This window comes from Panthera tigris, chromosome E1 (assembly GCF_018350195.1).
Source record: "Panthera tigris isolate Pti1 chromosome E1, P.tigris_Pti1_mat1.1, whole genome shotgun sequence".
In the NCBI taxonomy this organism is placed as follows: Eukaryota; Metazoa; Chordata; class Mammalia; order Carnivora; family Felidae; genus Panthera; species Panthera tigris.
In genome coordinates, this window is record NC_056673.1 from 937,135 (window position 1) to 953,452 (window position 16,318).

The 16,318-nt window shown below is 65.5% G+C and overlaps 1 protein-coding gene across 1 annotated transcript; it reads left to right on the forward strand.

Annotated features, from left to right (window-relative positions):
- Positions 1–189: 189 nt before the first annotated feature.
- AIPL1 (aryl hydrocarbon receptor interacting protein like 1) lies at positions 190–8,217 on the forward strand. The gene is made up of 7 exons (XM_042966813.1): positions 190–223; positions 818–915; positions 1,454–1,633; positions 5,352–5,540; positions 6,605–6,781; positions 7,457–7,598; positions 8,014–8,217. The coding sequence occupies exons 2-7, from the start codon at positions 820–822 to the stop codon at positions 8,214–8,216; spliced, it is 987 nt and encodes a 328-aa protein (XP_042822747.1). The 5' UTR covers positions 190–223; positions 818–819; the 3' UTR covers position 8,217.
- Positions 8,218–16,318: the final 8,101 nt, after the last annotated feature.

The following is a 16,318-nucleotide window of genomic DNA, read 5'->3' on the forward strand; positions in this document are numbered from 1 at the left end:
CTGGCTCCCCAAGAACAGGGGAAAGGGGTTTAAGCGCCGCCATGGGGATGCGGGAAACTAAGGCAGATGAGACATTAAACTGCCTTACTGCCTACAGCCGCTGACAAGTCCTTGTAACCCGCAGAGTGACCTCCCTCTAGGAGCTCAGCTGCCTGGATGATGACACTTTGCTGGGGGCAAAAGGGAATCTTGGCTCAACATTGTCCTGACCCCCCAGGATCCTGTGAGTCTACTTAACATGAAAATCCCTTTGCAAACCTCCTTTATCTTTAACCCCCAAGTGTATGCTGGCCATCCTCCTCCAAGCTTATGGCCCCCGATATACATCTGAGGGGTCTCGTGACTGGGGTCTTACTAGACGGTAATAAATGATGTTTTGCTAACAGCAGCCCCTCAAGGGCCTGGAAACCTTGCTTCCAAAATTCCTTAGAGACTTACACGGTCCCTGACCCCCTCCCAACCTGAGGATATATGATGAGTTACCCGGCACGACCCCATACGGCTTTTTCTGCCCACAAGTCCTGTCCCCGTGCTTTAACAAAATCACCTCTTTTGCACCAAAGACGTCTTCGAGATTCCTTTCTTGGCCGTCAGCTCTGAACCCCCCACCATCACTCCCCCAAAAACCCTCATTGGGGTGGGAGGAAACCAACGGTGGGGGTTCGGGGGCCCCCACATCGCTGTGAGGAGCAGGGATGAGGCACCACCGACCTACTCCTCACCCACACCCCTGCGGGCCAATCCCCAGGTCTCTGCCACCCAAGCCTTCGTCCGGGGAGATAATCTGTGCCTGAGCCCACACCTCCCTCACCCGCAGCCATGGACGCCGCTCTGCTCCTGAACGTGGAAGGGGTCAGGAAAACCATCCTGCACGGAGGCACGGGGGATCTCCCCAACTTCATCACGGGGTCCCGGGTGAGTGGGCCCCGCCCCCCACACCAGATAGGGGCCCCCACGGCAGCCTTCGCACTGAAACCACGGCCGGCTTTGTCAGAACCCGGCCGGACACGTCGTCCCTGGATTGTCGACCCCTGAGCACCTGGGGACCTCTGGATTGGTGCCCATTCACGGGACACTTTCGACGCTGGAAAATTAAACTCTGGCGTGGGGCAGGGGAAGGGCTTTGGGAATTTTCTGGAGCCCCAAACGTCGAGTTAAAAGGAGGGGCCCTCGGCGGTCGTCGTTTTGGCCACAAATCTCTGGGGGGCTTCCCTGGGTCTGTGGCCGCAGATCCAGGGCTGACCTAAGCGAGGGGCTCCTGACCCGCGGGCTGCCAGAGGGTGGGACGGGGTCCTTTGCGAGGGAGTGGGCTCCCGGCCCCCCGGGGGGAGCTCTGGCTGGGGCTGCGTGAGCTGAGCCCCGGGGACCCCCCCCCCCGAGAGTGCCGGTGGGGGGGCTTCCGCAGGCGCCGTGGAGGTGCGTCTAGACCCGGGGTCCCTGTCTCGGCCGCCAGGTGATCTTCCACTTCCGCACCACGAAATGTGACGACGAGCGGACCGTGATAGACGACAGCAAGCGCGTGGGCCACCCCATGCACATTATCATCGGGAACATGTTCAAGCTGGAGGTCTGGGAGGTGCTCCTGACGTCCATGCGCATCGGCGAGGTGGCCGAGTTCTGGTGCGACTCCATCGTAAGTAGGCGCGCCCGCCAGGGCTCCTGCGGGGCCGCGGAGCGGGGCTGAGACAAAACCCTGGGTCGCCTTCCTCCGCGCAGGTGGGGAGTCACCCCAAGGAGCAAGCCCCAGGGCGACAGCGTGGTGGCTGGCTGGCTGGCGGGATGTGGGACCAGGGCCACCCATGCCCCACACACCATTGTTGGATCCTGGGGACTTTTGGCCACGGGTCACTTTTCTGCCCCCTCCCCACTCCTGTGACCCTTGTAAAATTATTTCCACTTAAAAAATCTTTTTAAATGTTTATTCTTGAGAGAGAGAGAGAGAGAGAGAGAGACAGAGCACGAGTGGGGAGGGGCAGAGAGAGAGGGAGAGAGAATCGGAAGCGGGCTCCAGGCTCCGAGCTGTCCGCACAGAGCCCGACGCGGGGCTTGAACTCACAGACCGTGAGATCATGACCCGAGCTGAAGTCGGACGCTTAGCCGACTGAGCCCCCCAGGCGCCCCCGAACTCCCCTGTTTTAGACGAAGCAGAAGAGGCCGAGAAGAGCGACTTGCGCTAGGTCAGACAAGTAAAGGGACAGGGTGGAGGTGGGACCCCTGGTTCCCCCACCGCTTATCCGGATGGAGGGCCGGACCCCGCCCCCCCCAGTGACCGCCAGGGGCTGCAATGCCGGGGTCGACCGCTAGGGGCGCCCGCCCGACGGTCCCCCCGCCAGGTGCCAGGTGGGCGTGTCTCCTCTGCCTACCCTCGTCTGTGTTGTGCCTCATCCTAATGTGTAGAAAGAGTGTAAAGATGTGTCTTCAACGAGCCAGGTCTTCAGAAAATCGGCTTTGTGGCTTCCGTTAGTTTAAAATGCCATCTGTCGGCTTTGCTTACGGTGAGGTTCTCCGGCACGCGCACCTGTCCCCGGGGGGGGGGGGGGGGGCGCGTGGGACGAGCCTCGGCCGCCAGCGGGGTCGTGCTCCGCAGGGTGCACGCTCGCTCACGTCGCCAACGAACCCTCGATTGGCCGATTGGTTTGCTGTGCGCAGAACCCCGAGCTGCTGCTACCCACCCCCCCCCCCCCCGAACGCGGGCACGGCTCTGCGTGTCCTGGGCGGTCTGTGTGCGCGTCTCGCAGGCTGGCGACTTCGAAGCCCCGGGGACAGCCTGCCATGCCTCCTCCCGGCCCACGGCCGCCATGATTGCGCACGCACGTACGCACGTGCCACGGTGGCTTCTCTAATGACGTTTCCCCCTTTTCTCCGTCGCCGCACCCGGGCATCAAGCATCCACCCTTCATGGGTCTGTCTGTCTGCTTATCTACCTGGGAACATTCGCTGGGCACCAGGTTTGGACTGTGCCGTGTGTTAGGGGCGAAACAAAGCTCTGTCCCTCGGTCGACGGAGGGCGGCCAGTGCCCTGATGGGAGTCAGTGAGGGCACAGTGCTTTGGGGCCACAGATGACGGCAACTAGCTGCTTTAGGATCTTGGGGGAAACTTTTTCAAGACGACATTGAATTGGGTATTGAAGGACGAATAGGAGTTCACCAGGTCTACATGTGGGGAGAGAGGTGGCATCTGGGCCAGGAAGTGTGCAAAGCTTTGGCGTGGTTAATTTACCTAGCCCCTTCCCTGGGGGCCATCTCTCTGAGTTTTGGGGGGCACCTGGTGGCTCAGTCGGTTAAGCACCCGACTTCGGATGAGGTCACGATCTCACGGTCTGTGGCTTCCAGCCCCGCATCGGGCTCTGTGCGGACGGCTCGGAGCCTGGAGCCTGCTTCGGACTCTGTGTCTCCCTCTCCCTCTGCCCCCACCCCCTCAAAAATAAAGAAGCATTAAAAAAAAGAATCTGAGTTTTGGAACAACTCAGCGATCGGTGGGATCATCATGTGTGTTTGTCAGAGGACTTAGGAGGGCCTGGCTCTGCCCCTCACTCCCTGCAGAGCCCTCCTCCTGGACAGCCCTCATCAGCTCTCGCTTTGAAGAGCGGGGGGCCTCCTGCCTCCCTCACCTCCCCCTACTCAGGGGAGGCAGGGTCAGTGAGGAGCTGGGGGCCTCTGCCCTGAGAGCTCTCCTCCCGCCTCACCCCCACCGTGGGCAGGACGCTGGTCTCGAGGTGGGATTTCGTGCTGGTGCCCAGTAGTGTGGGGTGTGAGGCCAAGGGCTGCAAACTCCGATTCCACCAGGGGCCGGGCGCTCTGGCCGATCGACGGGGGCAGCCTGTCCTCAGCCACCGCCCGCCTTGGTTGCCGCGTGGCTGCATATTCTGAGTTTTTAAGATGAGCCAGAAATCTTCATTAGCATGCAGACTCCCTCAATACTTGAATGTCAGGAACTAATTGGTAAAAACTCCACAAGGCGCGGGTTAAGACAAAACCCATCTGGCAGCTGAATATGGCCTCGGGCCCACCGGTCTGCAGCCTCCAGTGTAGACACAGCCCCTCAGAAAGAACCCGCCCCGGGCCTTGAAGCCTTAGAGACGGGCAGGAGTCGTGGGGCCCCCTGCCTCCGTCGCAGCCTGGGTCCCAGTCCCCGGGGCTGGAGCCCCACAGAGGGCCCCTCGTGTGTCTCTAGCTGTCCTCCCGGTCCCCAGCCAGGCAAGCTGGCCTCACAAGACTGGCACAGACGGGGACTCCATCCTTCCCGATTTCTCCTGGCTCCTGGCGGCACCCCCAGCCCCACCGTGCTGCCCAGAGGGTCTGCTGGCTCCAGGGTGCCGGTGGCTCCGTGGACTCGTGGGACGAAGGGCGTGTGAGCTGGGGGCCGCCTGCCGGGCCAGGATGGGCCCTCCCCCAGCCGGCTGCTCCTGGGGCCTCTCCTGGCTTTAGTTCAGCCTTGATCCCCATGGGATTAACTGCCATCTGGTCACCTCCCTCACAAAGGAGCCTCGGGCATTCTGGGTTAATCCTGGCTGCTGGGGGCGGGGAGCGCTGACCGTCACCCTCACTCACCCCCACGCTGGTGACTTGGAGGGCAAGCTGAGCTGTTTCTGCCCCTGGAGTCCCCGACACCGGGTCTTTCCCGGAGCTGCCCTGAGAGAGCCGGAGGTCGGCCGTGTCAGAACCGGGTCCAAGCAGAGGGGCTCACAGCTGGGAAGCTGAGGCCCCAGGGGCTGATGTCCCCAGGCCTCCTCCACCCCCAGAAGGGCAAGCCCGGTGCCCAGCGCAGGGAGGGGCTGGGATGAGCTGGGATCTGTACCCACCCCCTGCAACCCACGACAGCTCCCCTATGGCAGGTGTGGTGCCCAGGCTCTCTGCGAATCAGCGTGGCCCTCTCGGCCACTGGAGCCTGCTCCTTCCCCTACTCTCCACACCTCCCTCCCTGCGGGTCACAGACTCAGGGGCTCAGGTCTCCTTGGGAGAGAAATGCGTCAGCGCTGAGCACAAGGGCCAGCAAGAGGCAGCATGGCACTGTGGCGGGAGTGTGTCCTCTGGGGCCGGGTTTGAATCCCGGCTCTGTCACTTCCTAGCTGTGTGACTTAAGCAAGTTACTTAACCTCTCTGGGCTGCAGTCTCCTCATCTACAGAGTGGGGATAATAGCCGTGCCTCCCTCACCGGGTCATCTAAGGACCGAGGCAGCTAACAGAAGGAGCCGGTGAACACTTTGCCTGGGACACAGTGAACCCCAGTCATTGGTGGGGCGTGCTGGGGACAACGCGTACTACCAGCCACGGGCAGGCTGATGGCGGCGGTGGCCGGACCCAGAGGTGGGCTCTCTGGGGCCGGAAGCCACCGTGGTCTCTCCCCACAGCACACAGGGGTCTACCCCATCCTGTCCCGGAGCCTGCGGCAGGTGGCGGAGGGCAAGGACCCCACCGAGTGGCACGTGCACACGTGCGGGCTGGCCAACATGTTTGCGTACCACACGCTGGGCTACGAGGACCTGGACGAGCTGCAGAAGGAGCCACAGCCTTTGATCTTTGTGATAGAGCTGCTGCAGGTGTGCCCCGGGCAGGGGGAGGGGGGAGCAGGTGCGCCCCGGGGTGGGGGAGGGGCAGGTATGGGGGGGAGGGGGGTGCGCGGGGGTCGGGAGAGGGGCAGGGGGGCAGGTGCATGGGGCAGGGGAGGGGCAGCAGGGCAGGGATGCCAGGGGCGGGGGGCGGGGAAGGGGCAGGGGGCTGGCCCAGCCTCAGGGCAGCTGTGCCCCGGGGGAGTGGGCCCGCAGGGAGCCTGACCTCACTGGTCACTGGGCGTCACCTGCTTTCTCTTTAGAGCACAAGAGGGTTCATAAACCCCAGCAAAAGTGGAATCTGACCCCCAAAAGTACCAAAAGCCCATCTGAGACCAGCTCTTTCGGGAGTTACTGGTGTTCACTTCGGAGGCATTTACTTCTGTTGGTTCTGGGCTGTGCTTTTGTTTCCAGTGGTTTCCAATTAGTCCCCGGGGTCCTGGATTCAGACCTGGTTCTCCAGCAGTGGGAGAGGCTGAACAGAACTGCCCACACCTTCTCACCCAGACCCCAGAGTGACTGATAGCTCGCGTTTGTGGGGTGGCGGGAGAGGGTCAAGCCGGGGTCGGGACTCAGCTCATGGCCCAGGATGAGGTTCAGCCCGAGGGCTACGTGGATGAACAAATAAATAAGAGAATCGTGTCGGCGGAGGGTCTTTGTGGGCCTGCTAGGACAGTTGTGCGGTTTCTCCGCTGCACAAGGGCATCACCTCCAAGGTGCTCGTCACCGACCCCGTATATGGGAACCTTTAGAATGACGATTACCCGGCAGATGGCAATAAAGCGTGTAGTTCTGCCAAATGAGTGTCCTGACGATCTCCTGAAGACTGAAGTCAGGTGTGTTGACTGACAGAGGGCTGTCTCTCCCTGATCGCACAGAGGATCTGATTTAGGCCCCCCGTGTACGTGGCTGTGGCTGTGGCTGTGGCTGTGGCTGGCGAGCACGGTTCTGCCGCCCGGCCCACCCTCCCCGCGGAATAGGCCGAGGGGCTTCCCCAGCCGCGGGGACGCAGGCACCCCGGTGCCCGCCTCACCCGCCTGCCGCTCTGGGGCCAGGTCGAGGCCCCGAGCGAGTACCGGCGGGAGACGTGGAGCCTGAGTAACGAGGAGAAGCTGCAGGCGGTGCCCGTCCTCCACGGGGAAGGGAACCGGCTCTTCAAGCTGGGCCGGTACGAGGAGGCCTCCACCAAGTACCAGGAGGCCATCGTGTGCCTGCGGAACCTGCAGACCAAGGTGGGAGGCGGCGGGGGGAGGGGGGGGGTGCTGGGAGCTGGGGGGGGAGGGGACAGGCCGCCGAGGGGGGGGTGGCCGGGAGGAGGGGGTGGGCGGCCGGGGGGAGGGGGCAGGCCGCCGTCGGGGGGGGGCGGCCGGGGGGAGGGGGCGGGCGGCTGGGGGGAGGGGACAGGCCGCCGAGGGGGGGGGCGGCCGGGGGGGGGGGGCGGCCGGGAGCAGGGGGGGAGGGGACAGGCCGTCGAGGGGGGGGGAGGCCGGGGGGAGGGGGCAGGCGGCTGGGGGGAGGGGGCAGGCGGCTGGGGGGAGGGGACAGGCCGCCGAGGTGGGGGGCGGCTGGGAGCAGGGGGGGAGGGGACAGGCCACCGAGGAGGGGGGCGGCCGGGGGGAGGGGGCGGGCGGCTGGGGGGAGGGGACAGGCGGCTGGGGGGAGGGGACGGGCCACCGAGGGGGGGGGCGGCCGGGGGGAGGGGGCAGGCGGCTGGGGGAGGGGGGGCGGCCGGGGGAGGGGGCAGGCGGCCGGGGGGAGGGGACAGGCCGCCGAGGAGGGGGCGGCTGGGAGCAGGGGGGGAGGGGACAGGCCGCCGAGGGTGGGGGGCGGCCGGGGGAGGGGGCAGGCGGCTGGGGGGAGGGGGCGGGCGGCGGCCCGAGCTCACGGCGCACGCGCTCCCCGGGCAGGAGAAGCCCTGGGAGGTGCAGTGGCTGAAGCTGGAGAAGCTGATCAACACCCTGACCCTCAACTACTGCCGGTGTCTGCTGAAGAAGGAGGAGTACTACGAGGTGCTGGAGCACGCCAGCGACATCCTGCGCCACCACCCAGGTGCGCGTGCGCGTGCGCGGGGGGCGGGGCCGCGGCGGGAGGGGTCCCGCGCCGCGCGCGCCGCGTCCCGTCCCGTCCCCGGTCGGCGACCTCGAGCCCGCGACTCCGGGGCCCGGCCCGTAGCAGGTGCTTGTCGGGAGAAGCCTCGCGGTCCTACTGCGCGCCGGGCCGGGCGCTCGCCTCGCCTCACTTGGCGCCCAGAGCGAGCGCCGGCCGCAGGGGAGGGGGGGCGGGAGGGGGCAGGGAGAGCCCCCCCCTCCCCCCCCCCCCACCGAGGCCCGCGGTCTGGGGAGGGAAACCGAGGCGGCGGCTCGGGCGGACACGGAGGGCGCGGCTCGTGATCCGGGCTCAGGGCGGGCGAGGCTCGGCCTCTGAGGCCCCGGCGGCCGGGGCGGCCCGATGATCCTCCCCTCAGGCATCGTGAAGGCCTACTACGTGCGGGCCCGGGCCCACGCGGAGGTGTGGAACGAGGCGGAGGCCAGGGCGGACCTTCAGAAGGTGCTGGAGCTGGAGCCGTCCATGCAGAAGGCGGTGCGCCGCGAGCTGAGGCTCTTGGAGAGCCGCCTGGAGGAGAAGAGGGAGGAGGAACGGCTGCGCTGCCGGAACATGTTGGGCTAGGCCAGGGCCTCCCCGGCCTCCCCCGGCCTCCCCGGCCTCCCCCGGCCTCCCCCGGCCTCCCCGGCCTCCCCCGCCTCCCCCGGCCTCCCCCGCCTCCCCCGGCCGCGTCCTCCCCTGACTCTTCAGACTCCTCTGGCCTCCCTTGGCCTCCTCCTGCCCCCCTCCTCCACTGACTCCCACCCCCCTCCTGGCCTCTGCCTGCCCCACCCCCCCCCACACCCCTGGCCTCCTCCTGGCCTCCTCCCGGCCCCCTCCTCCACTGACCCTCTGGGCTCCCCTGGCCTCCTGTAGCCTCCTCTGGACTCCCCCGGCCTCCTCCTTTCCCCTTCTTCACTGACTCCCAGCCTCCCCTGGCCTCCTCCTGCCCCCCTCCTCCACTGACTCCCCAGCCTCCCCCACTTCCCTGGCCTCCCCTGCCTCCCACAGCCTTCAATGCCACCCGACCTCCCCTGGTTATTTTTGTTGCTTCACCCACTTCCTCTAGAATTCTCTCTGGAGTCCCCGCCACTCCCTTCTGTGCGGGGTGACCACTGGACCTTTGCTTCTGCTCTGTCCCCACTGTTAACACCTGTGCTCCTTCTGTAGCCAAAACCAAGTTTCTGTGCTTTGTCCGCAGACTGACTTTAACATGAGAAAACCAATAAACGGTGTAAGTTTCCCCAAAGGCCCCCGTGCGGTGATGTGATCGCGGTTCTTTTTCTGTGCTTCCAAATTCACGGCCACCAGGGGCCACAGAAGGAGGTCACTTGCGCCGAGGAAAGGGGGTTAGCGTTCGGTGGTTCAGGCTCGTGGCTGAGGGCCGTCCAGGTATATGTGTGCGAAGCAGGGGGGAGCGGGTCGGGCGAGGGGACCCCGTGGGCTGGAGCGGGACGGTCACCGGCCTCCCACTGCCCTGGGCGGGACCACCGGAGGCTGCAAAGCAGGTGGAGAGCCTGGTGAGGGAATTAATTGAGGATCAGGACCTATGGCCGGAGACGCCCGGCCCCCAGGGTCCTTCCGTTTTCAGTGTGCGGCCTTCCCTCCGCCGCCCTCTTCCCTGGGGTCCGTGAGGGTCTCACCCCGTCTGTGCTGAGGCCAGAATGTGTCCCACGACCCTGGTCCCCTGCCGCCATGCCCCCTCCTGATGCCCTAGGACTTTGCAAGCCCTGGTAAAAAGAGAGGCCGGGTGGGGGGAGGGTGTTTGTGTGGAAGCTGCCCCCCCCCCCCAATGCTGGAGACCGTGTGGAACCCGTGAGGCTGGAGACCCTCCCTCCCTGGTCACCAAGGCCACAGGAGCACCTCCCGCCAGCCACCCAGGGGGTGGGGATCAGCCACATTTTGGTTCAGGCCTTTCTTGGTCAGCCGTCCCCCCTCTGACTACCACCTGCCTTTCTCGGGTGGTCGGAGCCTCTCCCCTGGCCGCACCCCTCCTGGTGATTTCTGCCCCACTGGGCACACTCCCCCTCCTCCCTGCCCCCCTTCCCCCCATGTATGCCAGATCCAGACAGAGAACAGACTCACCCTGTCCAAAGGCCAAGGACGGGACCACAGGTTCTTGAGGACCCAGGTGCCTCTCACCCTATCTGGCTGCTGCAGGGGTGGAGAGCTGACCAGGGCCCCGAGGTGCGCCGCCACCCTGTCCAGGCCTCTGGCCCCGGCGCTGGCTTCCTGTGGCCCTGACGCAGCCTCCGGGAGGTGCTCTGGGCCAGGTCTGGGCAGGTGGGCGCAGGAGGGTCCTGGGATGTCGCCCCTTCCAACCTTTCCAAGGGACGGAGCTGGAAGCTGGTTCCGAGTGGCCAGCAGGGGGCAGCAGAGATCAAGCAGGTTGGGGTCCCCAGGGCCGGAGCTGGGACTGGCTGGGAGCCCTGAGAAAGCTTTGCTTCCCCAGGAGCCCGGACCTGCCCTGACTCTCTGACTCTCACGGGTCGCCAGCAGGTCCCGCGGGCAGGGCGCAGGGAAGGGAGGGTTTAGAGCTGCAGCGTCCGAATGCCACCAGGCACCCCCCTGTACAGATGGGGAAACTGAGGCTTGGAGAAGGGCAGTAACATTCCAGACCCCACTGCAGTTCTGGGACAGCCTCAGGATTAGTGTTCCAGGTGTCCAGGTTTTCGGGCTGGGACTTTTTGTACAACACTCCTCCCGGGACAGTCTACACATGAGTGTGATGTATGGGAGGGAGGGAGGGAATGGGGGGTGGAGAGAGGAAAGGGAGGAATGGAGGGAAGGGAGGAAGGGAGGGGGCAAGGGAGGGAGGAAGGAAGGGGGGAGGGAAGGGAGGGAAGGGAGGGAGGGGGCGAGGGAGGAATGAGGGAGGGAGGAAGGAGGGAGGGAGGAAGGGAGGGAAAGGAGGAAAGGAGGGGGCAAGGGAGGGAGGAAGGAAGGGGGGAGGGAAGGGAGGGAGGGGGCGAGGGAGGAAGGAGGGAGGGAGGAAGAAGGGAGGGAGGAAGGGAGGGAGGGAGGAAGGGAGGGAAGGGAGGAAAGGAGGGGGCCAAGGGAAGGAGGAAGGAAGGGGGAGGGAAGGGAGAGAGGGGGTGAGGGAGGAAGGAGGGAGGGAGGGGAGGAAGGGGGGAGGAGGGAAGGGAGGGAGAAGGGGAGGAGGGAGGAAGGGGGGGAAGGAGGGGGAAGGAAGATAAAGGGGGAAGAGCATGTTTGAGATCTGTCTCTCGGCCGGGACACCGTGTGTCCTCATAGCGAGTTGACCCCACGTCCCCACCAAGCCCTCCCCCAGGGAGGAGGTGGGGGGACAGTGTCCCGCGGCCCCTGAGGTCTGATGTCGAGCGGCCCTGAGCCCACAGCCAGGCACCGCGTCCCACAGGGGCCCAGGCGGGGAGGGCATCGCGGTCCAGGCGGCAGCTGTGACGTCCGGTTTCCGGGAAGTTACGTTAAAAAGGCAAAAAATAGGTGCGTTAACCTTGACCCCGTGCGTCAGCAGCGTTACCGGCTCGTCCCAAACGAGGTGCTTTGCGTTCTGTGCCTCACACCGTCTCTGGGGCAGGTGGTGCTCCCAGCGCGTCCCGAGGGGCGCGTGTCGGAGTGTGGGTGGCGGCGGACCGTGTCCCCGTCCCACTCCGACCCTGCACACCGTTCACGATTTAGGGTGACTCGTTGAGCTGCGTGTTTACGTGATGCGACAGGGGAGTCTCTTCTGTGCTCTCTCCTGGGATTTCCTCCTCCGAGTCCCCTGCGTCCCCCTTACCAGGACCCCATGACCAGCCGGGCCCCCGTGCCCCCAGGATCACTCTTGCAGAGCCCCCGTTGGGGTGGAAGGCCACGCGTGCACAGGCTGGGGGGTGAGGCCGTGGGCACCGGAGAGGGGCCGCTCCCCTGCCGCCCGCACTCCACCTCGGGGCTCGTGGGGGCCTGGCTGTTACTGTCTCCCACGGCTTTGCGCGTCCTGCCCGCACCGCCCGTAAACCTTCCTCGTATTGGCGGTGCTCGGGGGTCCCTGCTGAGCCTCAGCGCGTGTTCCCTCCAGGTTGATCCAATCTTTCCACAAACGACCTTTGAAGTGGGTCCCCACCCCCAACCCTGCCCCTCTGGCCCGAGGTTTCCGGCGGATGGGCTGGAAGGGACCTTGTGACAGACTGGACAGACAGACGGTCCCCAGCCACCGGGCACGCGGCCTGCTGGTGGTTGGCTGGCCCGTAGAGCGGGATGCAGCCGGCGTGGCCGCTTCTGGGCCTGCGTCCTAGAACCCCCTGCCTGACCGCCTTCCCACCTGCCGACCGATGATGCCAGCGTCCCCGGGGCCCCGTGTGTGACGGCGGGACTGTAATGTGGTCTTGTTGGAAGGTGTCGGGGGGTGGGGGGAACAGAGGGCCGGGCCTGATGCCAGGGACCGGGAACACAAGGGCACCCGAAAGCCAGGACCGCCACCGGTAGGATCAGGTTGTGCTCGAGGAGGGAGCCCCCCGACCCGAGATTCGGCCGTGATGATGCTGGGGAACGGGAGCCCCCTCTGTGGTCAGACGTGCGTGCTTCTGGGTAACTCGGGTAAAACCTCGCAGGTGGAGGGAAAGAATTCGAATCCAGAGCTTCTAAGAATCCACGTCTGTGCTTGCTGGGACCAGTTCGAAAATGTTTGCGTCTCTTTCCCCGAGGCCCCGAGCGTCTTCCTTCTTGGTGGGTCGGTTCCCAACTGCGGGCCCGCCCTGCCTGGGGCCTTGGACGCTCCCCTGGATCCTTCTGTCTGAACCTGCTTTCCCGTCACCTGGTGGTGGCCGTGACCTGGCGGAGGAGGCCCGGGTCGTCCCCTGCGAGCCAGGCCCTCACTCTCCTCATTCTCGAGCCCCCATGGAAGCAGGCGGGTGGGCGGGCCGCTCCCTGGGGGCTCCTCGGGGAGGGGACCCGAGGGCCCGTGGCCAGGGCCCCACAGCAGGCCCAGGTTGGAGCCGGGGCCCGTCCTGGTGTCCCTGGTCCCTTTTTTCATGATCACCTGTGCGAGTCATTCCCTGAAAGGACTCAGGGCCAACGGGGCCAAGAGTTCCCGATGGGTTGTCACAGAGCTGCCCGCCGGTGGTCAGCTGGCCGTCCTCGCTGGGGTGGGGGGCCCCCCATCGGCCTCTCACTCGCCCGCGGGGACCGGAGCCGGAATTTACCGGAACCACCAGGGAGGGGGGTGAATCGATTAACGGCTCGGGGCCTCTCTGTGCACGTCAGGCACGGCTGAAAGCTGCTGTGTCCCAGGTTCTCCGGCCTGCGTGCGGGGGAGGGGGCGAGGGGACGCAGATTGTGATCCTGTGCTCCCGGGTCGGGATTTCGCACACTGGACGCAAGGATCCTGTTCGAACCCGGCCTCGGCGCGCCGAACCCCACGGCCCGGCACTTGCCGCCGCACGGGGACGTCACCACCACGGCCGAGACCTCGCGTTTGCTTCCTTCTGACCGTGTGAACGCTGGCCAAGCCGGAGGGGTGGCGACGCTTCCTCTCACGGCCCCGTTTGGGCCCTGGCTTTCGTCGTGCCATTGTCTCGCTGCCGCGGTCCAGGTGCCGAGCGTCGTCTGTCGCACGGGTGGCGCTCACACGTGTGCGAGAGCGGGTCTGCCGGAAGTTGTTTGCAAACACTCCTCGGTCCCTTGACAGCCTCCTGCTGTGCCAGCGTTTGATTTTCCCCTCCCGGCGACATTCCTCCCGAGCGGCCCTGCTCCAGCCCCCTCCAGGACCGCCGGGCCCTCTGGGACGCCTCCCCGCCTCCCGGAGCCCGTCTTCCTCCCTTCTCGCCTGCTGCTGTGGTTCGTGCCGGGCATTGTCCTGCAGTGGCTTTCTCAGGACAGGCGCGTGGGGGGTGGGCGTTCCTGCGATGGTGCGTCGCTGACGGTGTATTTACTCCACCTTCACCCTGGGCTGGTCCTTGGCTGGCTGGAGACCTCTCTCGGGGGTGCCCGTCCCTCTCCCACCGTCCCCCGGCCGCCGTTAACGTTAGTCTGCTCCGGCTGCTGTCATGGCAGCTCACGCATCACGATTCCCCCTGGTTCTGGGGGTTGGAACTCCGACGTCATGCCTGCTCCCTTCTGAGGCTGGGGGCAAATGAATTCCATGCCCTTCTTGCTCCTGGGAGTTTTCCTGCGCCCTGACCGTCCCGCGGCGTCTCCCCATGCGTGTCTGTGTCCAAATGCTTCCTTTAAAAAAATTTTTTTTAATGTTTATTTATCTTTGAGAGAGAAAGAGAGAGAGTGAGAGCAGGGAAGGGGCGGAGAGAGAGAGGGAGACACAGAATCCCAAGCAGGCTCCGGGCTCCGAGCTGTCCGCACAGAGCCCGACGCGGGGCTCGAACCCACGAACCGTGAGATCGTGACCTGAGCCGAAGTCGGACGCTCAACCAACTGTGCCACCCAGGTGCCCCTGTTCTTGTTTTATGGGGAACCAAATCTCCCTGAGGATATGGAGGAGGTTTTTGAATTTTCGCTTTGGCTCCCGTGATAGCCCTAGTTCCCCAGTGTTCCCCCGCTGGGTCCTTCTTGCCCCCGGGTCTACACATCCTCGCTGGCCCGTGCGTTTTTAAGGTGAGACAGTGAAGGCTTGATTGCAACCTCCACGGCTGGGCCGTGCTGTTGGGGGCGGGGGCTTCACCGCAGGTCGCAGGTCGGGCGAGCAGACCCCTGGGGGTCCCCGGGGCTCCCGGCTTCGGCGGGTTATCCAGGGAGGAACACCCGGGTCTTTCCCGGAGACCTGTGTTTCCCGGAAGCCCGTCCACGCCTGACCCTCTGCCCGCCTGGTGGCCCTGGGTCGGGGGCTCCCCTCACACGGGGTCGGTTTGCCTGTGACCTCCTGGGGACACCGCCGGGCAAACCCACCCGCCTGGAGCCGGTATCGTGGTAACCGCGGACTCCGCTGTCCTCTCCCTGCTCCTCTCCGTCCGGCGTCTCCGCGGGGCCTGGCCGAGGCCCCTCGCGTTGCCCCCTCGCTCCCGGCTGACGGCCCTTTGCCCCGGCAGCTGCGTCTGTGCTCTCGTCTGGTCTGCTCTGTGCCTCTCGGGATGGGCCACACCAGGGGCACCTGTGCTTCCTGACCCGGAGGGTTGGGCCAGAGGGAGGCCTTGGCCGGGAAGGACTGAGGTCGGCGTGCTTTGGTGCCGCCGGGGCGCAAGGAAGCCCTCCTGCGTCGTCCCCGCGGTCAGGTCTCATCCAGGGCCACTCCCGGTCCCAGCCGAGCCCCCGACCCCTCCTCTGGGCCCTCAGCGTTCTCTTCCCGGCCCAAACGCCTCTCGCTTTAGGAAGCCTCCCCTGGACACCACAGACGAGCCCGGCGTCTGGTTCCCTTGTCCCCAGAGCCCTTCTCCCCCGCCCGGCACTTGGACGAGTTTCTGTCTGCTCCTCCGGTCGACTCTTGATCCCATCCCGCGGGGAGGGGTAGGCTCCCCTCACATCCCACACTCTGCAGAGCGCCTGTGGGGACCCAGCAGACATGGCTTTGGTGAGCGAGCAAAGGAATGACTGAAAAGGCCCTCTCCTCCAAGAAGCCCTCCAGGGCTCCCCTCTCCCAGCCTCAGCGGCCACAGTCCTCACCACTCTTGTAACACCTACTGCTGTTTCTTTGCCCTGTGGCGGCTTGCGGCCCTGCCCGCCCCTCCCTGCCCACCACCCTCCGTGTGGTCCAGGCCTCATCCCTTCTGGATCCCCAGGGCCTCCCCCGGTGCCCGGCACACAGTAGGCACACGCTGACCTGACGGCTGAGTTTGGGAAAGACCTTGTGTATCTGTACCTGGGGCCCAGGTGCCCCGGGCAGGTATTTAATTGTCGTTTTCTCTGTGGACTCACTGTTTTGTGTCGGTGATGTTTTTCCGGAGTCTGATCCTCCCTGGTGACGGCGTACCTCTCTGCGGGGGTGGGGGGCGTGGGGCTCGGGAGACCAGGCCCAGCTGTGCAACCGGCATCCCCAGCCCTGTTGTGTGGTTGCCAGGCGTGGGCCCCGGGGTCGGCGGGTCTGAGCCTCAGCCGTGATTCCGCGGCCGTGGCCCTCACCTCTCCAGGCCACCGTCTTCATCCTCGAAGTAGGAAAGATAATTATGCTGGAGGCAGGCCGTGGCGGGAACCAGATGAGGTCATGGGTGTGGGGCGATTTGCACAGTGTGTGACACGTGCAACCGTTCAGCTCCCCGGCCGCCGGACCTGGTCCTCTGCGGTCGGTCGAGGGTGGGGTGCCGGGAGCCGCACGCGCACGAACGTAGGCTGTGATGAACGTGAGCTGTTGGCCACGGTTGTCCTTCCGTTCCCGCTGGGGCGGCCCGATCCCACGCCTTCGTGGATTTACCCCTGCCCGCTCAGCGAGCGTCCCCCTTCAGCGAGTGCCTACATCGGCCAGCGGTGAAGTGAGCTCGCCGTCGCTGGAGGTATTCAAGAAGCCACCCAGCGGCTTCACACCCTGGCCGGTCAGCCCGGGGGCCCCTGGTGACTTACCCAGGAGGGGTTTTCAGTCTCGAAACGGGGGCGGGGGGGCCCCGCGTGCTCGCGTGCTGCCCACCGAGTTGAATCCGAGGAGAGCTCCAGCCCGAATGTTTGCCCTTTTCATCTCGCCCGTTGCCATGGGAACGGCGAGCGATTGCAATCACCGCGGTTTGTATTGTGAACTTGGCGCCCGTCAACGCGGCTTCGGAAAAACAAGACATACAAATCTCGACTTGGGC

Coding starts and splice junctions, on each gene's coding strand:
- AIPL1 (XM_042966813.1), top strand. CDS start 820: ATGGACGCCGCTCTGCTCCTGAACGTGGAAGGGGTCAGGAAAACCATC. Junction 5,541..6,604: donor TTGTGATAGAGCTGCTGCAG/GTGTGCCCCGGG, acceptor CTCTGGGGCCAG/GTCGAGGCCCCGAGCGAGTA. Junction 7,599..8,013: donor CATCCTGCGCCACCACCCAG/GTGCGCGTGCGC, acceptor TCCTCCCCTCAG/GCATCGTGAAGGCCTACTAC.